Below are 27883 nucleotides of genomic sequence, written 5' to 3'. Positions count from 1 at the left end.
AACTGGATGAAGAGTTATTTCTTACACAGAACATGATAACACTCCCACTGTAGGAAATGGAAAGAAACAAATGGAATAAAAGTGCAGTGACTGTGGTGAAACATCTCCACAGAGTCAAGCCTCAATCTCTTATTTTGTTTTTGTTTGGGGTTTCTGAGTTTTTGTTTGTTTGTTTTTGTTTTTTTTTTCCACTGAGGGTGTTTGGTTTTCTTGGAGAGGAGGGACTCACTCTCCAGAACATATATTTGGGGAAAATGATGTAGCAGGTTAAGGGGGCATAAGAGGAACTGTGTTCATATATCAGATTTCCCCTTTTCTCTCCTTGGGCTATTAAGCATTGCCCAATTTCTTTCCACTGGAAGTGGAAGAGGTTAGCCCCTTTTTTAACACTCCAGGAACACAGATTACACCCAAGGATTCTTAGCAGAGGCCAATGTATTTGAGATTGTTCTGAATGATGACATCTGTCACTGCATCAAACACAAATTGTATGTTACTGGTATCAGTGGCACAGGTGAAGTGTGAATAGATCTCCTTGGTCTCCTTGTTGCGATTCAAGTCCTCAAACTGGCGTTGGATGTAGACTGCTGCCTCCTCGTAAGTGTTCTGCCCTTTGTACTCAGGAAAGCAGACTGTTAAGGGAATGCGTCGGATTTTTTCTGCCAGCAGATCTTTCTTATTCAAAAAAAGGATGAGGGAAGTGTTGATAAACCAGTTGTTGTTGCAGATGGAATCAAACAGACGCAAACTTTCTGCCATTCGACTCTGTAGGAGAGGAAACAACAGTGTCAGCAATAGTGTTCCAGCAGAACTGTGGAAAGCTCACAGCTCTGTCTGCTGCCCTGAGCAAGTAAACTCAATTTATGAACAATTGAGCATGACCACCACAATTACGTTTGAAAATTAGCATCCAATTCTGCTATAGACTGAAAGAAGAGAAGTCCTTTAAAAATCAGCGACTGTCTTGAATGTTCCTGAGGTATTGCTGTCCCTGGGACGCTTACACTGATGGAGCTGGAGCTGTCCATGGTACCAGGCTCTTGGGAGGCTGCGTTTACTGCTTGGTTTACACCTATAAGTAAGTGTAAATTGATGTAATGTTTTGAATAGAAAATGTTATAGATTATTAAAAGAATTATCACTCAAGTATTGTCAAAAGTAGATATAGAAAATGTCTTAATTAGGCATTTTTGGCAAGGTCAATATTTTTCCAGAATGCTTAGGTTTCAGAAAATGTTATGCATACAGCATGAGTCATGGAAGTGATCCAGGGTAAGTGAACAGCAGGGATTTGTGATATCAAAAACCAAGGGTATATTTGGTTTACAAGACTATTTGCAAATACGTATGTGTTCCATTTGTCTGGCTTGTGTTCAGAGGGGATGAAAATAATAAGAGTCTGGGCATTTTTGTTGTTTAACTGTGAAGTATTCTGGCCAGTTCTCCAGTTTGGAAGGAACAAACAGTGGAGGCAAGAGGATGACCTTGGCTTTTAATAGAAATAAAGTACTTTGGGCCTAATTATCCTAAAATTTTTATCTGTTGTGTCTAGTGCAACTTCCTTGACTTCACTAGAGTCACCTAGTGAGAGGAAGAGAAAATAATCATGCACTGTTTATTGCACAAAAATTAATATGAAAATATCATTTATTTTTTATTTTGTTTTATTTGGAAACAAAATGTATTGTACTGTTATTATTTAAAAGGAAATATGCAATAGTTTTGATCACTATTGTTACACTAAAGCTTTATACTGAAAAAACTTCCCCTTAAAAATGTATAGTTGCTGAAATAGGAGCAGACTGGTCTACATAAGCTTTTCAAATTACCTCTTATAATTTCCTCACTTTGTATTATTACTCCTTTTCATTTTCTAAGGATTGACTTGGTCAGAATGGCATCCTGTGTTCTCTGAGTTCCATGAAGGCACTGATTTAGCTCTGTGTTTGCAGTGAAACCCAAGGCTGGTGGCAGTTGCTGGTCACTCCCAAAGCCCTGGGAGCTGAGAAGGCTGGCACTGCCTTGGGGCAAAGCTGACTCACCAGCCTCTTGAGGCACACTGAAACACAAGCTCAGTCAGAGGGTTCTGATTTGGGGGCTGTTTGTTTACTTCATCTGTTGTAAAGTGGGATCATCTGACACTCCAGCTACTTCATATATAGACATATTTATAGGTGCAAAAAACACAGCTTTAAAAATATGTTTGAGCATTTCTTTTCACAGTGCAAATACTGACATAAGAGACAATCCCCTAAAACATCATAGATCTGTTTTCAAATACTCAGGATTTCCTTTCCTGATTTTGTAGCTGATAATGACCAAGCAAGACATTTTAATCTCAGTCAAAATGCTTTTGCTACTAATAGTCTGAAAAAAATCTTTTAGAGGTAATACAGGTTTTTGGCCAACTCTTAGAACAATCATACCAACAGGATACTGCATTGTAAGAGGTTTGTGTTCATTAGGGTATTTTGTAGTGAACCATAACACTGAACCCCCCAAATACAGGTCATAGTTTTAATAGCCAAAGAAGGAAAATGCATCACTGAACAATGAGGAAATGTATCAGAAAGAAAAACTCAAGTCTTCAAATCTTACAGTCATACAGTGGTTTGTGCTGGAAGGGACCTTAAATACCATCTAGTTCCAAATCTCCTGCCATGGCCATGGACACCTTCCACTCTCACCCAGCCTGGCCATGACCTTCCAGAGATTGGGCATCCAAAGATTCTCTGGGCTACCTGTACCAGTGCCTCACCACTGTCACAGGGAAGAGTTTCTTATTAATACCTAATCTGAATCTACTGTCCTTCAGTTTGAAGCCATTCCCCCTTGTCCTGTCACTGCAGGCTCTTGTATTTATACTCTCCACATCCTTCTTGTAGGTTCCTTTCATTTACTTGAAGGCCACAATGAGGTCACCCCTAACCCTTGTCTTCTCCAGGCCAAACAATCTAAAGTTTCTCAGTCTTTCCTTATAGGAGAGGTGCTCCATCCCACTGATCAACTTGGTGGCCCTCCTCTGGACTCACTCTAACAGCTCTGTGTTCTTCCTGTGCTGGGACCCCAGGGCTGCACACAGCTCTGCAGGTGGGTTCTCACCTGAGTAGGGCAAAGGGGCAGAATCTCCTCCTGCCCTGCTTCCCATGCTGGGGGATCAGCCCAGCACAGGGAGGTTTCTGGGTCCTGGCACACACGGACAGGGCAGGACCAGCCCTCACACACCAGCATCCCTGAGTCCTCCCCAGTACTGCTCCATCTCCTCATCCCACATGATTTCTTGCCATATCTTAAGAAGTGATACATCCACAGTTTTAAGGTCAAGGCTGACACTAAAAATACATTGTATATCCACTCATATACTCTTAGCACAAAAGGCTAATTTCTGCTTTTGACAATATTGTAAAACTACTTTACACATCATAGGGAAAGTGAACTTGAGAGGGTTATGGCTTATTATAATAAAAATAGAATAAATTGCTGTATGGCTCCCAAAGGTGTAATAAAACATAGTAAAATCATGATAGGCATTCTTCTCTGCAGTGTCTTTTCCAGTTCTGGAATCCTGAAGGGAGTATATAGCCAGGTGGTCAGAAAAAAATGTGCTGCTGTAATTTTATAATTATACAAAAGCTGGGGTATAAGCAAGATAATGCCAATGCCTTACCCAGATGGCCTTGTTGGGGGCTAATTGCAAATTCTTCTCTGAGCATAAGAACAAGGAATTGGTTGCTTAAGGGAAAGAACATGCTAAGGAACAGATGGCTGCTTCTATGCTTCCAATACTTTGCAGATGCACAAGCATCCCTGGTCATCCTCTGGAACAGTACAGGTGTGCTTAGCAGGAAAGAGTTCTGAACAAGTAAGCGTTTTCAAAAGGGAAGACCCAGTTATCAAGACAGCAAGTAATTAAAAGAACAGAGTTGGTAAATGGAGCTAAATTGTAATGTAGTATCTCCTTACAGCTTTCACATTAAAGCATTCTAGTCACAGGTAGAGAGCTTTGAAATTAAAAATGAAAAATTATGAAGAGAGAAACTATTACAAATAAGGGAATTAACTGCAATCTGTATTGAAAGCTTAAGAACTTCATATTTCAATTATTATATCTCCTTCATCATCATTATTTTAAAACTGGTAGGCACTTGGGGATTTGAAAACCTTAACTAAACCAAGTAAAATTTCTCTTGTGCAAGCCATAAACAATAATGAATAAAATTTGTGCAGGAATAGTAGTATTTGCTTTCCAGAAAAGTTAGTAAATCTTTAAATGCCAGTAAATCTTGGAATAACCAGTGGAAGCTGTTGCCATTTTCCTGTAGAGGCTTTCCTTGCAATAGTGGCTGACATTTAGCATATGCTGGTAGCTATGAGCTATTTCACAAAATGGCGTGAAACTCTCCGTTTCAAATATCTTCTTTAGAGATCCATGACTTAAGATCTTCTGAAGAAAGCAGATGAAGCTAAAGTATTTGAAGAAGTGGTAGTGGGGTAAAAAGATAATTGAATCAGCTGGATGTTTTTCCTTAAGGATAATAGACCAAAACCAATTCAATCCATTCTGAAATAAGGACAGTCTACAAAATAAATGAAGGAAATACCATTGCCCAGGACACTCATAGTCAAAGCAGTTCAGGAATTCAAACTATGCTTGAGTAAAGGCAGAGAGAAAGCAGAATAATTTCACAAACAAAAATACAGAAAGCAAGATAGCTTGGGCCAATACAAAAAGATACTCTTTCCTTGCAAAAAAAGACTACAGTGAGTGCTAGTTGAAATGTTCTTCCTGTGCAGCAGTCAGGCAGTCCTGACTGAGTGCTGGATAAGAGGCATACAAAACTATTTTATGATTCATCTTTTGTTCAAAGGAAGAGGGCTTCTACAAGAATGTATGTGCTCAGGTGGCTGCTGGACTAAATGGGAAAAATGTAATAATTTAATGAGTTTTAAAAAATTTCTTCCATCTAAAAATCAAAAAGAAGAAGCTATCTGTTGGAGAGAAGTAAATAGACTTAATCCAACATATCTCAAAGAAATTAAGAACCCCACTGAGATGGCATTAAACTGGGATAAAACACTTTACCTGGGTTGTCCTGTATATACCCATTTCTAGCCTTGACATCTCCCAGAAGAGATGGGGTAAGCAATAGGGATTTGACTAGACAAAATTGTTTTGGATTCCAAGCCTTTTCTTCCCAATCCTAGGAGCCCAAAGTTTTCCAGGAAAATGTTGGAATTCTAAACTGTCAAAATTAGAAGAGGTGACATAGAAAACTAAGTCCCACTGTGAATTCACTAAGAAGTGTTCTTAAGTCCCTTAGCAGATTAACTTACTCTGCCAGCAGACAAACTCATTATCCCATCACCCAAACGATTTGTTCCATTGTTTTTAAACCACGGCAGGAAATCCTGACCAGCCACATTGTAAACAAATTAGGAAAGAGCTCAGGATAATTAAAAGCAGCTATGTCAATACAGCACCTATCATACAGATGTATACATGCACACGACATCTATTTATGTCCTTCCTGCCAAAATGCCTTTCGGTGTCCTGCACATATGAGAACTCTGAAATGTAGAAAGTTGAAAACCTAACATAGCATGATAGCATGTTAGTTTATGCCACCACGATGAAGAGAAATTGAAAGGGATGGTAAAAGGTTTTACACTGTAGGAATATTGAATCTCTATTATGAAATGAGCTTACAGAAGGCTGAGAAACATAAGTATTATGAAGTGGAGCCCTGAAGAAATCTTGTGTGATTTTGATAGGGAGGCATCTATTTATATTGTGAGGGCAAAATATTAGTAAGTATGAAACAAATTTGTTTGGAGTTTTTATAAATCAGATTCATTCCTAAATCAGGAGGAATCAATATATTAGCCAAAAAAAAATTGTAAGCTACCAAATGAATTCTTTATTTTAGATATAATGTCCTGTAATTGTTCATACTTACAGTTTGTACATGGTAGAGGAGGCAGTAGTCAGTATTTGATACCTCTTTTTCAGAGAAGCAAGGGAAAATAAACCTTGTAAAGTGGCAGTGCAGCATAATATCTCCCACGATGGTTTCCTGTTGAATATTGCTATTGTCTTCACATAGAACTCTGTAGATGATAACTGAAACTGGCAGTGTGAATGAGAATTACAAGAGGACCTTTAGGCTTGGCTATTGTATAGGATGACAATGAACAACATTATGAATATTTTATCATGTATGTTCTCTGTGACTGAGCAAACCCTGCAGTGTTACTAAGGCTTACTGTGCACTAAACCAGACAAAGCAGATTTAATTGGGAGTATTACTTTAACAGAGCCCTGAATATTTGTCTTTGAAAATTGCTCCCAGAAACTTTTCAGGCCTGCAATGAAACAGAAAGTCATGTCTTAGGAGTACATGCTCAGTTAAACATTGGTATGTGTTTGTTACATATGTGTGATACGTGTGCCAGTGACAGACTGGGGTAAAGCAATCTTTAATACTATCTATCAAAACTATTTTATATATATTCCTAGATCAGGAAAAATGCAGATTTGTTAATCCCATGAAGTACAGTCTGACAAGCTATGGCTGTAGTAAAGGAAGCCGATCTGAAAAAGAAGTTTGATTAAATTTCCTGACTGAAGGATTAGATTTTGAGCCAGGGGATTTCCAAGCAAAGGAGCAGGAGAACCAGTGCTTCTGCTAGGACCTATAAATAAAAGGGAACTTAAAGAAAGGATGTATAGAAAACTCTTAGAAGAACAGTGGAAAAGGTTACTAAGTTCAAGGATCAGAAAGGGTGGGACATTCATCATTCCATAGAAATGCTAGAAGATCCAGATAAAGGCTACTCCTTTATGTCTGACCAGAGTTTTAAAGGCTGTTACACAAACAAGAAAAGGGGCAAAATAAAAATAGAGAAATACTCATAGACTGATTTATTGCTTGTGACCAGCTATACATGTATTTTAAGTAAGCTGAAGTACAGGAAAATTATATTTAGAAGTCACAAAATGGGCATGTGATAGGTGTTACATTTATCACTACCCATAAGAGAATTACAAATCCAGAGGAAAGTTCTAGAAATAGGTATGTTCAGGAGACTAGAAATATGGGGCAGTCAATATTGGTCCTATGCCTGACAGAACAGCCACACAAGTCAATGTTTCTGGGAAGCAGTAATAGGGCTAGACTGGCAAAAGTAATGCTGCTGCAGCTGGCAGAAAAACCTTAATGTCACAATGGGCAAGCTCATTAAAACCTACACATTTCCCAGACAGTGTCCAGCTAGGGCAGTGCTTTCCATCATGAAATGGGCTGGTAACTTGGTTTTTCTCCTTAAGTGAGTGCTTGCTGTGTTTCAGTTGCTCAGCAAACAACTGTTAACACTCTGTTTTACTGCCTCAAAGTTTTATGCTACACAAGCCTCTGGCTGCTGTATTATGAGTGCATATGCTCTGCTTCTCTGTGAATCATTTTGGGGCACAAGCAGTACTATAAGGGTGAACATCTCATAAATGGAATACAAAAATAAACCTCCAGGGTCTTTCACAGTGCCAGAAAATTAAGGTTTCCTGAGTACAAATTGGGATCTTCAGGTAGCTCTATGAAGTAAATTTACAGAATATAACACCTATGTTTGCTTTAGAGGTGGAGTTTTTTAAGCATTGTACAGTATCCCAGGCAAACTGCATATTTCTGGAGGTGTCCTGGTTTGAAAGACAGGTGTTTGCTAAGGAAAGCAGAAGCCTCCCTTTGAACTGAAAAATGTGATCCTTCCTTCCTTCCTACAGATTATTATGATTTTGAAATTAAGGGAGCTCTCAGGCAAAGATATGGGGATAGGAATAACAGTTCTTTACTAGTATATCTAACAGGACAAACAAGAACAACAACAGCTATGAAATTACCCACAAACAGAACAGTAACTCAGTCCCAGTGTTTTTTGGCTGCAGGCACCTTTCCCCTGAGCTGCAGTTCCCGGTGCTGGGGGCGGGCGGGTCCCGCAGAGCTGCAGGAGGGCTGGGGGTGATGGCAGCGCTGTCCCAGAGGGAGAGAGAGATGGAGAGAGCCCTCCGCTCATGGTGTGGGTTCTGGCGCTCAGCAGAGTGCTGGATGGTGGCAGGTTCCAGCGAGATGGGAGCAGGGCAGGGTCTGACAGCAGTGAGGATGGCTCCTGGTGCTGGGATGGCAGGGATGGGGCAGAGGCGGCGATCGTCCTTCTCGTCCCAACTCCACGGGGGAAATGGGGCGAGCCAGAGCCTTCCAATAACTCTTCTGGCTGTTTGAATCTCGCGGCGTTTCCCTCCTCTCTCTCCCCTCCCCCTTGTCACCAGGGCCCAGTCAACAGGTATCTTAGCATGACAATGGGGAAAATTCCACAGAGGGAAAAGGGAAAGAACCAACCCCCAACAGGAGGCTAGTAAAAATCTAGCTTAAAAACATTTTCTTGATAAAAGCATGTTCATTTAAAATGTCACAGTTCTTGAAAATATATTCAAAGTATCAATAACATCCATATTTCAATTGTAAATACCTGGATGTTGTATCCTTAGATAAAGCTTTTTATATAGAGTTAATAGAATCCAGCTTTTCTATTCCTGGTAATATATTTAATTTGCTTTCAGCACTTACTCAGTGTTTTCAGGTGGAGTGGGTTTTTTCTTCCAGACCTTTAGATTACTTGCTGAGCTCAAGGGCAAAGGGAGCATTTCAAGCACATATTCCACATAGCTGAAATATTGCATAGTTTTACACCAAGTGGTCTAGGATTTAGCTGTCCTTGTTTGAGAGCCTTAAGCTGTCAGCCTTCTGTGTCTAGAATCACAGAATGGTTTAAGTTAAAGGGACCTTTAAGATCATCTGGTCCCCACTCCTGCCATGGCAGGGACACATTCTGCTAGACCAGGGTGCTCAGAGCCCCATCCAGCCTGGCCTTGGGACACTTCCAGGAATGGGGCATCCTCAGATACTCTGGGCAACCTGTGCCAGGGCCTCGCCACCTTCATAGTTAATTTCTTCCTAATTTCCAGTCTCCATCTACCCAGAAGGCATAACTTAACTCTGCATCAACCTCCAAGGAGAAGCTGAGGGAACTGGGCTTGTTTGGGCTGGCAAGGAGGAGGCCAAAGGGTGACAGCCTATGATTACTTGAAGTAACGGTGGCACAGGACTCCTCCCAGCAGTATTAGAGGAAAGAATAAGCAGCAATGAACATGAATTGAAGTTTGGGAGGTTCAGATTATATGTTAGGTTTTCTCTGGAAGACTAACAAAGCCCTGCAACAATTTGCTGAGTTTTGTGAAATCCATACAGGATTTTCACTCAACTAACTGATAATGCCATAGCTGGCCTGATTTACTATTGGCAGTAGTCCAGACCTTTAGAGATCACATCCAGCCTACATTTCTGTAATTCCATGCAATGTAAAAACATATTTATAGTTGAATGCAGAGATAAGAAGTCAATTTTACACACACAGTTCTGAGCAGGTCTCAAACTTTGCCTCCCAAAGAGCTGAATTCAAACACAAGGGCTATCCTTTGATGAAAAGAGTCACAATCCTGTTGTTGAGGTGGGATGAAAAGGAAATAGTTAACAAATGGAGTTGTGGCCTTTGTGGAATACCCAGGGTTTATTGTTTTCTATTCTTTGATGCTCTCTGGTCCTTGGAATAGCCTTTAAGATATTGAAATTGTGCAGAAATCTGCAAGAGAACTACACAGGAATACACAAGTGAAGTGTTTATTCACTGTTTTCAGGCTACTGACTAACCTACCTTTTGTATGGTTTATTCACAACCCAAGCTTTGGCTGATACTGTATATGTAAAATACAATGTTTTTCATTGCACCTTCTCTGAAATGGGCATTTTTCTAATACATTTCAGGGTGGGAAAGGGTATTAATAGGGTGGATATTGCTTTCTGACAATTGTCTTAATTGAAGTAAAACAATATATTGGATACATAAGAGGAAATTAATATTTTTAAAGAAAATGAAAGGACTCCAATACTTCTGTCCACTAGTGTGCCACTAGAATGCACCAGCGAGTTCAGGAATTTTGTGTAACACAGTAGTGGCAGGGGGGCAGATTGCAAAATGCCTGTGAATGCCCTTTCTCTGGAGAAAATACCCATATGGTATAAAGAAAAGAGGGCTCTTTAAATAAGTAGGTTTACATTTCAACACACTCAAGTCCAGCTTTCAAACAAGACTCTCTGGATCTTTATGAAAGATGTAAGATGAGGAATAATTTGTAACAGAAGCATTAGAAAACAGAGAAAACCAGCAAGAATTATGATAAGCATGGAATGACTATCACGTGAAATTAAATAAACCAGTTCTTTTCAATCTGGAGAAAGAAATAGCTGAGAGAAAACACAGCAGAGCTCATAAAACCATGAATGGTATGGAAGTGTTGAATAGCAGATGACTTTTCCACCATTTCTTACAATGCAATAAGTAAGAAACATCAAATTCATTCATCTGACAGCACACAAGTATTCCTTCCATACAGTGCATAATTAAATGTAAAACTCTGTCATGAGATGTTAGAGAATCATAATGATAACAGTAAAAGTCAGAAAAGTATAATTGGGTTCAAGAAGCAATTAAAATAGAAGGGCACTTAAACAGAAAGATGCTGATGCAATCTGCTGTTCATTTACCTGGGAGGGTGAATTGCAGGAAATATCAGTGTATGTTTTATCTGCTCCATATTTTTCCTAAATGTCCATTGTTGCCCACAGTCAGACACAGACTGCTGCAGGTACTGCTGTGAGCACAGTACAGCTGGTCTGTGTGTTTAGGCTGTCAGAGCAGAGCTGTTCTGTTCCTGTTTATTTCCCTGTTGGTGAAAATTTCTTCTTTATGTAACCCATGTGAAATTCCTTCAGTTCCCAGGGAATTTTGCCTTTCCCCTTAATCTTGCCCAGTTCAGAAAAAGTTTTTTCACACACTTCACCATCATTTGAAGCATTGAGTGTTTTTCATTGAAAGGTAGGCAAAGACTCTTGGCACTAGAAGTACTGACCTCTAGTAATTTGCATTGTCCAATGCTGGAGTGTTTGAATGACAGGAAGACAGACAGACAGACAAAGAAAGAAACAAAAAAGAGAGAGAGATTGGTCCACATTGATGCTGAACCAATTTTCACCAGAAAAAGTTGGCCAGTACTCATTCTTCAGCAGTATCTGAACAATAAAAGCAGCCTATTATACATCAAAAAAAGGTAAATGGCCCTTTATGCTGAGAAATTCACAGCAGGGAAAAAAAATGTCCCACAAACCCTGAGACCATTTGTCAGACCAGGGACATCTGGAGAGGGATGCATTTTGCCCTCACAGCTTAGGCAGCTGAAACTTTTGCAGGAGCACTGGCTTCTTGTTTTATTGCACCTTTGAAGATATTTCAGGTAGGATGCTTACAGAGTTTAGTGCAGCAAGAGCTCTTGTGGGAGCAACAGCTGCGTTCCCTTTGTAGCCTGTCCATGCTGCAAGATTAAGGTAGCAGGAGCAAGTGGTTATTTTTAGCACCCTCGCCTGTAATTCTGACAAAGTTCTTCCCTTCCTGGGGTTTCTGTGGTCGCCTCCTACTAACCTGGAAGAAACAAAGGCAGAGGGGCACAAAGGTCAGTGTTCAGAGTCAAGAGTAAAAAGGCAAGAGGAAGAAAGTTGAAGGGAAACCACAGAGCAGCCTCAAGCAGAGGGTCTAAATCTGGGTCTGATCTAGGCCTTTTTTTTGCATAAACTGAGAAAAGTGCTAAGAGTGCAAAGCAAGCATGTTTAGCATCATGGAGAATCTTGTCTTCACTTTCAATAAATTCTTCCGTTTTTAAGCAACATTACTGGGATTCAGATCAAATCAGTTTCAAGAGATAATTTCTATGACATTACTTTAGAGCAATTGGAGAAGAATGAAAGAAATAGTGATGTATGCTGAAAAGAGTGCTTCTGTCATATTTGAGATGGAAATTTAGTCTGTTTGGCTGCAGACAAAAGAGTAAAAATAATTTTGTTTGATCAAGACTGTATTTAAGAAAACCCCAAACAACTCAACGCTGTGGTCTCAGGTTATAGGAATACATTTTCTCTTCACTGAACTCTGTCTCATTCAACTTGCAAGATGGACCATGTCCTGTGCTAGTCAATATTTGTCTTTAGAGCCACAACTCAATTTATAGATTCGTGCTTTACTATAGACTTGCTATTTATGAACTTCTCAAAAACCAGAATTACTGGTTTCTTCTCAAGCTTATAATTATTGTATCTGAGCATTTCATTGACTACATTTGTTTCCACAGCATGTTGTCAGATCAAGAGGTGCTGTTGAAAGGAACTTATAAATAGGGAATGAAACAATCTATACAATGAGAAATTATAGTTAGAAGGAACACAGTAATTCTAGACACCTAATCTAATTTTCTAGGACATAAGTTTTCAGTACATGTATTAATTTATTTAACAAAGTTTAACAGGTTTTTCAAGGTATCAGTGATATCTGGTATAGCTCTGAATAATCAGACCTACTACACAAAAATTCACAGAATGTCAAATTAGGTTCCTTTGAGAAAAAGTAAGGAAGAACTAGGGAAAATTGTAATTTAATAAACACATTTGGATCTAAAAAGGAATGTGGACCTATGCCAGTTTCTAGTACAATTTTTCAGTAGTGTTCCACTGCTTTAGCTGTATTAACTTTCTGTTTTCCTGCAACCCTGTGTTCCATTCATTTCACATTTTCCTCCCTCTGCTAGAGATGATGGCAGTGTTCCTGCAGTTGACAGCCTTATTTATCACATGATCCCCCATTAATCATATTAAAATCATTGCCTTCATTGACAGAGGCATAAAATCTATGGAAAAAACTCATCATCAATATAAAGTTGGAATCAAAATATACACAAACAAGACAGTAAAAATCAGGTTACAACAGCATTCTCCCATTTACTAACTCCTGATTATTTGATTACACCAGAGGATTTAAACTTCTCTCCACCTCATCCTCAACCCACAGTGCTTCACAATCTAAACTTACTCCCAACCTCCTCTCTCTTCCAGTTCTGTTTCCTCCTCTGACTCGTACATTCCAGATGAGAAACAGGGTTTATATAATTTTGTACCATTAGAGGCTGATCAGATCTCCATAATAATGGTTTGTACCATTAACACTAGCACAGAAATTTGCACAGTTTAAAATAATTCAAACTTGCAAAGGAATTAGGAAAGAGCCCCAGCACCTCTGAGACCATGGCTGTACCATCTGAAATATTGAGATATTGTTAAAATAGTGAAATTCTTAATTATTTTTATTTTTTAATAATAATGGTTGAAAATATTTTTTCCCTGTAAATTATTTTTTTTAAATCGCCGTACATTTTACCATTTGCAGAAAGGTAGATTTATTGTCTTCTGTCCCCAGCTTTCTCATGACTAGTCTAGTACAGTAAGAGTAATTTTGGTGTATTTAAGTGTGTCTCTAGGTATCAGGCATCTGATAAAGAATCTTGGCTGTGGCTACTTCTAAATGGATCCTCCTGTATTATTCTAAAATTCCTTCTCTCCTACACTGGGGAAAAGCTCTTGTGGTACTTTACATTGATCCTGGAATTTGCAGTGCTAGAAGACAGGGCTGTGCCCTTTATACATCCGTCACCAAATTTTATTATTCATTGTGTGTGTGAATTTCAGCTAGACTAGATTGTTTTTCCTCAAACTGTGGGATTCCATATGTCTAAGTACATCACATTATTTATTTTAACTTGCCATCTAATAATTCCAACTGAAATTGATAACTGAGATCAAGAGGGGTGTCAGATGTGCTGAGACTAATTTTGTTACACAAGAAAGTGTCTTGTGGGACTCTCCTGCTCTCAGGAGACAATAGAAACAGCATTATTGGATTATTTCAAAAATATTATCATGTCACTTGAACTGGTTTCAAGGGGATTCAAATGAAGTGCTGGTAGAGAAATGACAAGCTGGATAACAGAATAGAGCAACAGGAAAGGGGGGAAAAGCAGCTGTTGGAACATTTAATCTTCCCTGTTATTACAGAACTACAAGTCATACTAACTTTTTTCTTTTTATGTGTTTACTCCATGTGAGTAACAGTGCTGCAGCCTTGGCAAGTCTGCCTGATGTCTTTTGCAACAAGTCAACTTCTAGTGCTGTCTCTGTAAAATAACTCCTGTCTGTTTGGAGGACTCTTAAATTAATGGGTCTAGGAGTGAACCAAGGAAGGGACATTCTGCGAATTACTTATACCAGAGGAAACAAGGAACAAAACCAGCCAAGTTCCCAGCTTTTGCAGGCTGGAAGGGATTTTGTTTATTTGCAAGGCTGCTTACCACTTGTCCGTTTCTCAGATTTCTTAAGGAAGTGTGGATTAATTTTCTCTTCAATCCATTAAAAGGGAAAAGGCTTTTGGCTTGTGTACTGCTTTCCTATTTTCAACTTAGTGCTTAAATATTAGGTCAGAAATACAGCAATTAATTTTGTACCCAATTATAACCGGAAATCATTCTGGTCCAGTGATTCCTGAGCCTGTGCTAACCACAGAGAGAGAACCAGAGATGCCTTCTCCTCCAACTTCTGTTTTCCCCTGCATTCATTTCAAGTCCCTCTTCAGGTTTCCATGGAAATAGCAGAGAAGTGTGCTTATATTCTTGGCATTAAAATATTCATAAAAAGGGATAAAGAGATGGTTTAAATGGGAGATGCTTTATTGCTGAAGCAGGCAGTCAAATTTAGGGTTCTTGTCTGTAAATGGTCATGGGTGTAAGTGAATGTATTCTGAAGAGAACAGGCCCAGAACAAATTCCTCGCAGCAGTAGAAGGGATAGGCAGGACAAACCTGACCTGCAGAGAAAGCAGGAATGGAGTGCAAGATTTCAGAGAACAATGCAAAATAAAATGCTGCTAAGATTTTGCCATTAGAAGTTGAACCCTTTCTCAAGGAAAGAGAAGATGATTTCAACTTACTGAATTACAATTGTTAACTGAAAAAAAAAAATGCACAACTCCAAACTATTAAATTAATTTTTAAAATTTTACCTGTGTAAATCCTCTAATTCCTTTCAGTTCTTGCAAATAGAATATTTGATACAAAATTAAAATGTAACCCTTTCAAAAAGGTTCTCTTACATTTGAACTCTTGAGTACCTTTAATGTTCTAAAGTAACTATAAAACCTCAACATTCTTTTAATCTTTTTAAGCAGGAAATTCACTGATTTATCTATATTTTTATTCATGAATCTTACTCTGACTAATTATTTTGGTTGTTTAGTCATTATAGAGATTGGAATCTTGGGCACCACTAAAATTATTCTAGTACTATAAATAAGCATTTATATTCTAGAAAATCTGTTTTTCTGATTCAAAATATAAGCCCTAGTCCTTAAAAGACCATTGTATGGGCAGATTCCACTGCAGCACTTTGGCCCTCAAGGAGAATGGAGTACAGTATGTAATATAAAGGCAACTTTTAAAAATCTATGAAAAACAAACAGAAAATAGATGTATAATTTAAAAGCTTGCTGTTAGAACATTTACTGCATAAAGACTTGGTGTGGTCTTCATTTTCCAAGAGCAAAAGTATTTTTGAAATATAAGTTTATGAAAATAAACACTTCAATATGTCAAAATACTGTCCCTTTTAATAGTGGAAGTCATGAATGTTGTATTGGATTTTTTTGCATGAAGTTACTCTCAAAAAACTTGCAAATCATAAGGCAGGTGACCAGTGCATATTAATGAAGATCTATGCAAATGTTTAGTAGTTTTTCTCTATAAAATCAGCCTGACTTCTGGCATGTTTATTGGTAAATCCTTTTTCTGAAAGACATTCAAACAAGGGTAATATGCCAGCCTGCTAAACCAATTATCCAAGCTCTGCATGCAACAAATACTCTGGGACATTTTTATGCTAAGAAAGTATTTGAAGAAGCATCTCTTTCAAAAAACAGCTTTTCTTTTATAAGCCATGCACATCTGGAACTGAGAAAAGCGAAGACAGACAAGGATGATTAAGCCACTGATGCAAGTCGATAGAACAAACAAAAAATACACCTCTCATCTCCACTGCTCTACCACAGAAAAGGAAAATTATAATATGGAAAAGTTGAAGAATTGTTGTAGAGTCACTGCAGATGTGCTCTTTTGACTGCATTTATGAAGTTTAATAACTGAAATTTAAAAAATAATACACACCCTTTCATACACAATTCTGTATTATGATGCTGCCATTCAGGCCTCAGCTCTGGGGATTGGACTCCTTGAACAGCAATGTATGACATTAATACCAACACTGAATCAAGAGGAGCACATCAAAAGGAGCAGCAAGGACTTGGAGGAAGTATTTGTCATCTGCTGAACAAGGAGAGAGAACAGCAGGGCACTAAACAGCTATTGAAGGAAAGATCCTTTGAGGATACATCAGAGGATTTAGACAGCAATAGCTCAGTCATTCTTTATGAAAGGTGCATTTGTCATTCATATTACACTTCTATTTTTCAAAAACTTATCTTCTTTCTCCCACCAGAAATGCCACATGCCCTAATCAGAGCTGTATGACACAGATACCACTTTAGCACTTAATTTAAAGAACAGTGGAGGTATTTTATGTCCAGGATTTATTACTTACCATAGAAAACCTGTTGGTTTTCAGCTTGCACTTTTGGATAACCATGTAATTTCCCTATTTTTCAGAGGATAATCATCTTCATAATAGAGAAAGCAGTAGAATTATAAAAGCATTTGTCAAGCTGTTCCAGAAAACTCTGGTCACTTCTTAATGAGCATGCCCTAGAATCCTTTGTGTAAGGCTAACTGAGAAGGCACCTTGCAAAAGTCCTCCATGGGAAAAAGGTTATAATTTCTCTAAAATCTTCACATCAAGTTGAACCTGCTACTAACTGAAATCATACTGTCTGAAAAATCCATATTCAGAATATTCAGAATAATTTTCAACTAAATCTCTAGCCAATCACTCCCAGTTACCTTCCATTCAAGACAGATGCTGGCAAATTTGAAGCAAAAAACCTCAAAACATGGGACAGGCTTCCTCAGCAAAAGTAGTACTGCATAAATGTTAAAATCAGATTATTTATTAATCTTCCTGCCTCTAGTGCAAAATTGAAAACTAATTTATGCTATCTTTAATTTAATAATGATTCTTCAAAGTGGAATTAAAAATGAAGAAAAAAACAAGATTTTTTTTCTGGAGTTTTATGGATAGGAAAGAGTTCAGATACCAAGCAATAAAGAGTGGCAGGCATTAGCAATCTACCATATACATGGCCTGTAAATTCAATACATAATCATGTGGGTGGGCCAAGACTTTATCCTATAACTCATCTTCTCTTTGCTGGCCAGCTGCACCTCACTTAAGGTTGCCCTGCAATGTGACTGCTGACCTTTTAGCAGGAGCTCTTATCGATTTACGTCAACTTCCAAAAGTGACAGTGATATTACAGATGGGGGATGAATTCGGTGTACTACAGTCATGAAAAGAATTATATTGGTGAGGGAGAATGACTGAAAAATCAAACTGGGGGAAATCAGATTTTTTTCTTCTATATTTCTTAGCTGTACAGCGCCTCATGTCTCTCTGATATTGTACAAGAGCTTCCCTATTTATATTGTACCTATACATTCAACAATATAACAAATTGCCTATAAAACTGAATTCTAAGTAGGAAAGTCAGTTTTATGAGTCAGAGAGCAAGATATCATCCAGGATCTATTTACCAATAAAGGAAACAATTGAGAATGTGAAGTATTAATAAAGAAAATTCATACTAATAAAAATTAGCAATTTCCTCACAGCAAATAGTGAATGCAAAGAGCACAGAAATACAGAAGTATTAATCAGGAAAGCAAAATACAAAGAATTAAACTCTGGAGCCTGGTTTTGCTCATATTAAAATCAGTGGCAGTAATATTTTCATTCATTTTGTTGTTCGAAAACTACTGTCAATAAAATGAAATCAACATGTGCAATATTATCTGCTGGAATTCTGTACAATTTCCCAGTGCTTCTTCTCCAGTAAAACAAAGATTTCAACTATTAAGCTACATGTATGATGATATAAATACAAGGATTTTCATATCTAGTTGTATATTTCGTCTAGTTGTATATTTTACTGGACTCTTTATTAAGCGACTACACACATCCAAGCCAGGAGCAGACAGCTTTCCCAGGCAAGTTCTTCCCCACTGGCTCATCTTTTGGCATATGGGGACAGCCTGCCCTGCTCCTGTGCCTTTAGAATTTCCTTCTTGAAGGATGTCCAGCTTTCCTGGCCTCCTTTGCCCTTCAGGAGTGTCCCCTCAAGGGACTCTGTCAGCCAGTCTCCTAAACAGGCCCAGTCCAAGGTGTCAGTTCTGCTGAGCTCCCTCCTTGCTTTCGGAGAATTGCAAGCTCTCACTTTGTGATGGCTCTGCCAAGGCAGCCTGCAAGCACACATCACCTACCAGCTCTCCTATTCCTTCTGCAGAGTTTCTGGGCACCCCTCGCAGCACTCCAGCTGTGCCAGCCATCCCACCACATACATTTCGGTGGTGGCAGCTGTGTCAAGGTTTTCCTGCTGTGCAGTGCCTCCTGCCTCCCTGGTTTGTTGCCCATGCTGTGGGTGCTGGTGCACATGTGCTTCACTTGAGCTGCTGGTCCCACCACCTCTTGGGGGAAACAAGCACTAATTCCTACACATGACCATTCTCAGGCTTTTCCATGATGTCTGACACATCAAGAACCTGTATGTCTTTGCTGCCACCTGGGTCAGCCTTAGCTGCCAGAGCAAAGCTGGTTCAGCCTCTTTCCTAAAAATATAGAATTAAATCCCCCACTATTTCAAGCTGGTATTTATCTGGCCTCACTTCCAGCAATTTGCTCTTTGCCTTTCTCTGTTAGATTCAGTATTTCTTTAAACACTGAGCATTTTTTGCTCCTTCAGGTATTTATACACTAAGGAGGCACTTAATTTTTTTTAGCCCTTCAAAACTAATGAAACTTTTGAAACCTTTTTAAATGCTGTAAGTCTCAGTCTGAATTGCTGGATAGAAATGACAGCCACATGCTCTGCAGAACACTGCCTCCAGGACATTTTAGACAAAGCATTTACTCGTGTCAACTCTCTCTGTCTCCTTTTTTTAAAACATATCTTTAACCTCCTTTGTTAATCTCTCACATTTCCTATTCAATTGGATTCTTTTTCCTTTTTCCATGTGTAGGTTTTTGATGGGCTATTTATTTATTTATTTATTTATTTATAGTTCCTACTTTGATTTGATGTCTGAAGAACAGCAAAGGCACTCGGCAAGCTCCTGTTAGAACCATCCCTCTCTGTAGCACTGCCAGGAGAATGCACACTATCAGACTACACCTAATAGAGGCTTTAGGAAAATTAGTGTACTCTGACAAGTCCAATGACATCCCTAATCAGTATTATCAGGGTGCTACTGCATAAACATTTACAGCAGTGGAATTCCGACTGATGTGGGGAAACGTTAATGGAAATGAGCTCATTGCTACGTCGGAGTTGCAGTGGGAAAGCCCAGGCTGCTGGGAGCACTGGTCGCTCCGGCAGGACCCGGCTGAGCCATGGTCAGCAGCTGTGACACCGCAGCGCTGTGGTGGCAGGGAAGCAGCAGAGGGAGCGAGCATCAGGCGAACATCGGGGCCGGCTGTGCTGGACGAGCTGCAGCGCGTCTGACACCATCATGGCTTCTACAAATCACCTTAGGCACAAGCTTTCTCCCCATAACTGAGACACTGAAGGGTTCTTGATTCTCATTTTATGCTAAATTGCCTTAAACTGTTAGCAACTGTTCATTTTTGCTGATGGGAAATGGCTGGGCGTTAGTTCCTAGTTGCAAACTAAAATATGGCCAATCAGTAAATTATGGGAAAAAGTACACAGAGAATATGTGGACTGTATATTTTGAAAGCAAGTTGTTTCAATCACCTTAATAATGGAAAGGACAGTATCAAGCTTAAATATCTAAAAAATAAGTGACAGGAGTTAGAGAGCTGAATTAATTGGAGTAGAGGAGTTATTCATTGTCTGCTAATTTTGAAGTATAATCAGGGGACACTGTCATTGGTTGACAAGTTAAAAGTTTAACTGAGCATATTAATAGCTTTCAAAAATGCATTTTGATGCTCAAAATTCTTTTCCAAGATACAGGCGTACGTACTCAGTCTTGGCAGCACACAATCAAAAAAAAAAACCCAAAAACTGAAAGCAATAAAACTGCAGCAACAAGGGCAAATTAATAAATCTCTGCAAGTGTATAGGATCTGCTTAATGCCCAAGCTTAATTAATATCTTAGTTAATGAGAGAGTAACTGTAGTCACAGATATCACTACATTAAAACATGCCAGGAACACAGGCCAGGATTAAGACAACAATATAGCAGAATTAGAATTAATTTCAGCTGTATGCCAAGTAACTGAGATATTTTAAAATTCATGTAATTCAATTGCAGAATTGACAGAGAGTAGTCACTAATGATCCTTACAAAGGAAACAAGCAAAATGAGTTTCAAGTTGGATAAGAGTTTTGCATCCACAGAGTATTTTAAATGAAAAAAAAAAGTAAAAAAAAAGTTATACCTGAAATTATATCTGAAAAGGCTCTATTCCAGATTAAGTGCTGCTTCAAATATTTGTATTTGCAAAATTTTATAGCTTAAATAAAACTGGCCACCTCTCCATTAGCCTATAACAAATACCTATATTTTCTTATGTTGTAAAGTTTCTGTCAGGGGCTAGAATGGCTACTTTTACCCACACTGACTAACTAAGCCAGAACACCACCAAGTTTTGCCAGTGTTGCACTGCTTGGTATGAAAGGTTATTAGGATGATTACCCTGTAAGGATATTAGTGTAAAGACAGCAGACAGACTTAATAATAAATTTTTAGAAAGAGAACATGATGAATCCTGTAGCCCTCCAAGAGCAAGAATGCTCAGGGACCAGTCCATGGCCAATGCTGACCTGACAAGGTTGTTGACTTGATCTGCAAACTAAATTACTGACTTGTAATAACGGAAGAAAGTTTTGAAAAATCCATCACCACCCAAACTCACTTTGAAGCTGTATTAACAGTAAGGATCCTCCATTGTTCCAGCATTTTTGCTTGTTTTTAAGGCTAATTGGACTTCACTACTCTCTCCAGGGTTGGCATACTACAGGGAGTTGTTGCAGTTTATACATTTACAAAAATAACCCAAAGTAGCTGTTTTTCTAGACCAGGATGGAATTTTCCTTTTTTTTTTTCTTGGCACATTTCTGTTCACTGTGATTGTTAAATAGACAACATACAGAATTATGAGAGATGATATCAACACTTCTCTAAGTCTCTAAACTCAAACCACATTATTCTTTTTGTGGCATTAGGCTTCAGCGGTGTCTTGATCTCTTACAATGCAATCGAGTGAATTTCCAAGCTACACCTATATCATCAATGTTTCTCATGTCTTTTAAAAGTTGCTCAGTTTATTGTAAAGTTCACATTAAAAGCTACATATTTTCATCACAAAGAAGTAAAACTGATTGCCTGAACTATGCTATTCTACTTAATATGCATTAAGTTTCAGAGAATCTAATTAACTTCTGAAGACCAAACCTCTACATGTCCAAGAAGCATATTTTCCATAAGGCTAGGCTAGGCTTGTCACATGTGCCTCACAGCCCTAAAATTATTATAACTTTTCAAGGGATTCTTCAAGGACAAATTTACAACTTGCTTTCAAGCAAATTATTTGCAATAGAGTCATCCAGAGACTTGCACATAAAGATGACAATATGCTGTCAAAGAACCTTGGATTGCTCTGGTGTATTCCTCTCCTAACTCCTTGCTTGCTATAACCAGTTCTCCAATTTCACTTGGATCTTTCCTATGACAATATATTTGGGAGGATGTTTGTGACTTTCCAACCCCGTTGAGAGAGGCAGAGACATTCAGTTCCTTTTCTTCAGAAACTGATTCTTTATCCAACTGATATTATCCAGTGTATATGGATATGCACTCACTACAATTCTCCCCGTGCCTGACAGGTGCCTTGTGTTCACGTGTCTTATGCTGGTGGCTGCTTTAACCCTGCAGTTACAGAGCAAGCTTTGCTGCCTCTACACGGATAGGCATTCCTGAAATTCAGCTGGGTTTTGCTTGGGGTTTTTTCTTTCTTTTATAGTTTGAAGAGCAGTAGTCTTACTTGATCACTGAGATTTTAACAGAAGTTCATGTCAGTACCCATGTCTTTCCACCTAAGAACTATCCTGAGCCTGAAGTTCATAGGATATTTAGGAGCATTCTGCCACTCCTGATGCCTCAATGTTTTATTTACCTTAGTGCTGTAATGCTTGGAATTCAATTAAAAATCAGAGCAAAACACCTTGCCTAGTCTAGGAGTTTTGAATGCAGCAGGTCACAGAGTCCAAAACCAGAGAGTTACATCATCTCTCAGGCATTTGTCATGGGGGATTGGAGCCATTGCCTGCTGTTACCTAAATACATCAGGAAATTCAGTCATCTAATTCAGATGTAAGTCTGACAACCAGCCCTGGCTACCAAAGCTGACAAGTACTGCCCAGTAGGTCCATTACTTCTGTGCCATGGTTTTCCAAGTCTTCCTGGTTTTGCCCCCGTGAATTTCTTCTAATTAAGCCTATGCTCTACAGTGACAAAAATACTTCTTTATCTGTAGGTTTCCATATGGGGTTGATTTAGGGATTAATCTATTGACATGAAATAGATAAGCCTCACAGCAAAGCTTCACAGACTTTTGCAATCTGATACTGGCATCTTCCTGCAATCATACAATGGCATTAGAAGGAGTCTACTTTATATTCCATAGTGGGGCACATTATCATATTTTTTACTTTTTTTTTTCCAATTAGAGGAAGTAATTTAGTGAACATACAGACAGAATTATTTGCCTATAAAGTTACTCTTAGTATCTGAGGTTACATAGAATGTAAAGTTCAGGGCTTGGCAACAAATCCAAAATATGAAAAATTGCTGTCCCATGTGTTCTCTGTGAGAATATTCTCATAAGGAGCATATAATTATAATGAACAATGTAAACAAAAATAAATCTTCAGACTTGAAAGAATATCTAGTAAAAAACCTGTGAATTGGCAGTTGATCAATCCTTTCCTGTTATGTATATTCATTGTTTTAGTGCTGTTTACATATTTTAGGAGGTACATGCTTGGATACAAGTCTTGAGGCTGAAATTGTGATGCATTACTATATAAAGTTAAACTTTGGTAAGGGACTATATATATATTACTTGGTTAAGTGCAAAAAGGCTATCATTTCATTTGCAGTGCTGAAAGATTACACACATGAGTGCTGAAATCATCTAGGCTTTGCTCCCACACAAACTTCACTATGAAAAGTCTTGAAATGGAAAAGCTTCATAAAAAAGGAACAGTTTAGGTCAATCTTTTTCTAGGATTCCCAAGTGACATAGTTTGTCAGAATAAAGTTTCCAGACATGATATTTTACCACTGATAGTAACAGGTGGTAGAAGGGCTATGGGTACACAGATCACAATTTTCCCTCTATCCTGTTAGTATTAGCACTGCAGGAAAAGAGCTGCATGCCAGAAAGGATTTTAATACCCTGAATTGCTCAAAAAGCTGGACTGTCAGGAAAGGCAAATAAGCCCCTTAAGTATTTGGCCTCAGGGGAGAAAAAAAAAAAGAAAAAAATGTTGCCAATGTTATTTTCTTGATAAAAAAATTCCTGGCAGAAATGGGATTTCTGCTGAAAATTTATACAATTAACATATGGCAGAAGGCTTCCCAGTTATTATTAGGTAATTGAGAGGTTCCATTATGACCCCAGCAATTAGTGTTTCACGAGGCCTACTCCAGCCTGAACTGTTTGCTGCAGCATTTTGACTTTTTCATATGCATCTCCCTTTTAACAAAATACTAAAAAAGTAGCATCAAAAAGCCTAAAATTTAATTTTTATATTCATTTGCAGTGGCTGTAAGAAATAAATTACTGAACAAGTGTCACTTTTAGACCTGCACAACCTTTACTTGTATCTCCTGCACCATGTGAATCTCTTGTGATTACTGACTTCAGGAACTCTCAGGCACATGCTCATGTTTATGCCACTTCATTATGTACTTTATTATTGCATATCTAAAGTGTTTCTCATACCCTCAAACTGTGTTGCAGCTACAGGCTGTGGAAGAAAACCATCTGTGAGAATGTATAGAGGACAGAGCTGGACACACGGGGACACTCTCAAAGAAACTGCAAGAATCCTTTCCATGGGGACAGGCAGCAGCACTGACTTCTGAGAGTACAGTTTATTTAACATTCTTTAGCACACGTTCATTTAAAGAGAAATTGAAATAAAGATGAGACACTTAGATATTAACAGGTAGTACCTTCAAAGTGCAGGAAGCAACGTGTAAGAAGGCAAAAAATTATTACTAGATAATGTAACATTATCAAAGGCCAGAGCTGGCATCTTAACATGTAATAAAAGGTAGAATGGGTCAATCAGCTGCTAAGGACCATGAAAAACAAGACAAGTAATTTATCTGACATAACAGAAAAGAAATCAGCATGGGATATGAAAATTTAGGGCAACCTTCTGAGTGCTGTTCAGGAATCATAATCATACAGTAAATCAATAGCACTCCAAAGGTGCTTTACAATTTTGTGACTGTGTCAAAAGAAGAGACAGCTGTTATGTGGTTGAGTCATGCTAACTAGCTATGGTGCATGGAATGATAAAGCTGTATTTATTATATTAGATAGGGGAAAAACCTCCCAAAACATTGTAGAAACGAAACCACACAGAGATCACATTTCCAGATAACCCTAGATAAGCAGGAAAAATATTGTTACAGAGTGATGGAGAACACAAGGCAGAGGAAAAAAGTGTACCGTAATTCTTCATGTATCTTTCTCTTTAGTAAACAGCTAAATATCACATATGGTAAACTGTCAAGAAAAAATATTATTTTGTCCAGGTCTACAAACTGTCAGCTCTGGTGATTTTGTTCCTAGGAGTGATGTTACCCAGAACAAAGCATAGCAGGAGAAAGACAAAAGCCCCTGAAGAAGTCAGCCTTCCCCTTCTGTTATCTGTTTTTGGGCAGGATAAATTTAACATAGTCACTTAAAATTAACTTAGTCACACACAAAGGAAAAGTTGTCCAGGCAGCCGATAGCTCGGGTATTATTTTTGTTCTCCCTTCTGCTCACTGGTGTCACTACAACAATCTCACCCTCAGCAGGCTTCACGACTCAGTTATAATCAGAGCCCACAGTGTGCAGAACTGGCTTTCTCCTCATTTTTTACCATGTCTGTCAATCATTACTTCAACGCATCTTCAATAAAGACAGCGTTCATGCATAGCATTTCTCCACTTCTGTCAACAGGATCACAGAAGTTTTCATATTCATACAGATCATTTCCTCAACTTTCACAGTTTATAAATCAGCCAGATTCTTACATGCTCTCTCAAGCAGTAAGTTATGTTTGGCAGCAGAGTACTTTTATTTAGCAGCTCTCTTCACCACAGATACTACACTAGGAAGCACTTTACACTCTGCAACTCTATAACTCGTAGGGCTTTTCTCATGAGTGGCAGTCTCAGTGTTGCAATTCCAGTAATGTACCAATGTAGGCACTATTGTTGGTCCTGTATGGGCCAATGTTCATCAAGATTTTTCAGATTTATATTGATTTTTTTCCCTTTAAGGTAGTTCTTTTTGATTTTTCAATCTGAACTGTAAGGCAAGAAAAGTCAAAAGAATTGCAAGAAACTCCTAGTCAGGATATAGATGTAAAATACTTTTTCTAATATGTCTGAAAATGAGGAGAAATAATTAGTGGCAATGCTTCTCTCATGTCAAGAGGAGGTTACTAAACAAAAAGCAGATACAGAAATCTGTTACAATAGGAAGGTACTAATGCCAAGCAAGAATTTCCAGATAACGAAGGATAAGTCCATGCACAGAACAGTGGAATGGCTCATCAGAATAGTACAGAGAAGAAAACAGAAGTGCCATTTATAAACTAAAAAATCACTACCAAAATAAGAATAGGAAAATATTATATGCATGATAAGCTATACCAACAAAAAAGGGGCCATCACGTGTTCCTACCCACAAACTCCCTCCTCTTAAACAGCATGTTTTGCAAGGCTGTCAAAAAAAAATAATTTCAAGTAAAACCCGTGTGAAGCTCAATTCAGGCAATTTGAAAGTTACATCAAATATATATTTGCATATCTGTAAGCATTCATATATTTCCCGTAGCTACTGTATTTGTGTGCTGTAAAAACCAGAAGCTACCAACATTAAAAACAATTAAATGGGAATGGCTGTTCTTTGGACAAGGCAAATTGGCCATTTAACCCAAAACAGCCAAAGAAAGCTTTAAATATAGAAATGTCATACTAATTTAAAAACATGTTTAATTACTTAAAAAAATTAATTTCATCCCAAATTCCTACTGAAAATCCTGGAAAAACAGGGGGGAGGAAACTGTTACTTATTATTTTACTTTCGACATTTCCCAGGACCTTCATGGTGTCCAAATATACCATCCCTGTGCACCAGGATGTCACTACTGCCTACCTTTTTTAAGTGGTGTTTGAAGTAACAGTTAACCATGTAAACATTTAGCTAAAAGGCACCAGAAAAATAATACATGTGAAGAGCACCTCCATTTCCCAAAAGTAACATTAAATAACTAACTCTGTCCAGTGGGGAAAACTATCCAAATAAAGGAACCATTGCTTCTGGGTATTTATAATGACTGGGGATTACTGCCTTGGGAGGGAAGGAAGGAGGAGGAGATAAGAGACCAAATACTGGTGAAGGAGAAAGGAAAAGAAGGAAAGAGAACAAGGAGCAGAAGGTGCACTTACTGTTTGGTTATCTTCGTACAGCTTCAAGTCATACCCACTCAGCTCCACACAGAAAATTATTGCTGTAACCCCCTCAAAACAGTGGATCCACTTTTTGCGTTCAGATCTCTGTCCACCCACATCCACCATTTTGAAAGTCAGCTCTTTGAAGGTGAACTTATTTTCTACAATCCCTGTGGTCATGTCCCGAGACCGCAGAATATCTTCCACCGTGGGGATGTAGTCCAGAGCTGCGATCCGTTCCAGGTCGTTCAGGTAGTACGCAGCGTTATCCTCCAGGTGGTACTCGTTGGAGCGGCAAAAACACTCCTGCACACCGGGGTCTGCCCACAGCCTCTTCATCACCCCCAGCAGCTCCGGGGTAATCTCACCTTTGCTCTCGGCTGGGCCTGTCAGGGCAAAAAGCTGCACTGCATCGTATGCTCTGTCAGGATTGTGGAATTCTATCTTAAGGGTGGCCAGAGCCCGAATGATGCGTGTGAGAGAGTCAATTGCGTTATAGATAATCAGGGGTTTGTATTCCTTACAGGCCTCCAAGTTAAAGCCGCCGCTATGAATGATTTTCATCTGCTTTACAATAGTACTCTTCCCAGAATTGCTGGTGCCCAGGAGCAGGAGTTTTATCTCCCTTCGTTGTCGCTGGCTTTCAGAGCGCAGGTGGCGGTCAATCCTTCGGGACCGCCGCGCTGCCTCTTTCTCCTCAGAGCTTTGCCGACATCCCATGGTACAGCAGGCAGGTGCAGAAGGGAAGGGGTGCAGACTGGCTCACTCTGTTGGCCAGATCTCTCAAAAAGATCTGCGGTGTCCCTCAGTTCTCGTGCCAGGTACACCCCGAATGGGAAAAAGGTCACTATCCAATACCTGGTGATCCCCGATGCCTACAGCCACCTAATTGAGTCCCAGCTGTGGTGCAAACACATGCAGGTATGCAGCCAAAGAAATAGTCTCTTCAGTAGATCTCATGGCACTCCCCTTTCCAGT

General features: G+C 38.8%; 2 protein-coding genes across 2 annotated transcripts in view; one reads left to right on the top strand and one right to left on the bottom strand.

Moving 5' to 3' along the window:
• Positions 1–27883, top strand: part of RSPH14 (radial spoke head 14 homolog) — a 71680-nt gene that overhangs the window by 6604 nt on the left and 37193 nt on the right. The window lies entirely within an intron of this gene.
• GNAZ (G protein subunit alpha z) lies at positions 20–27625 on the bottom strand. Its single transcript, XM_062504019.1, has 2 exons — positions 26903–27625; positions 20–765 (listed from the first exon to the last, which is right to left on the bottom strand). Exons 1-2 carry the CDS (start codon positions 27623–27625, stop codon positions 421–423), a joined length of 1068 nt encoding a protein of 355 aa, XP_062360003.1. The 3' UTR covers positions 20–420.

This window comes from Cinclus cinclus, chromosome 17 (genome assembly GCF_963662255.1).
Source record: "Cinclus cinclus chromosome 17, bCinCin1.1, whole genome shotgun sequence".
Lineage (NCBI taxonomy): Eukaryota > Metazoa > Chordata > Aves > Passeriformes > Cinclidae > Cinclus > Cinclus cinclus.
This window is presented reverse-complemented; position numbering and strand designations above follow the sequence as displayed.

Coding starts and splice junctions, on each gene's coding strand:
- GNAZ (XM_062504019.1), bottom strand. CDS start 27,625: ATGGGATGTCGGCAAAGCTCTGAGGAGAAAGAGGCAGCGCGGCGGTCC. Junction 766..26,902: donor TGTACGAAGATAACCAAACA/GTAAGTGCACCT, acceptor CCTCTCCTACAG/AGTCGAATGGCAGAAAGTTT.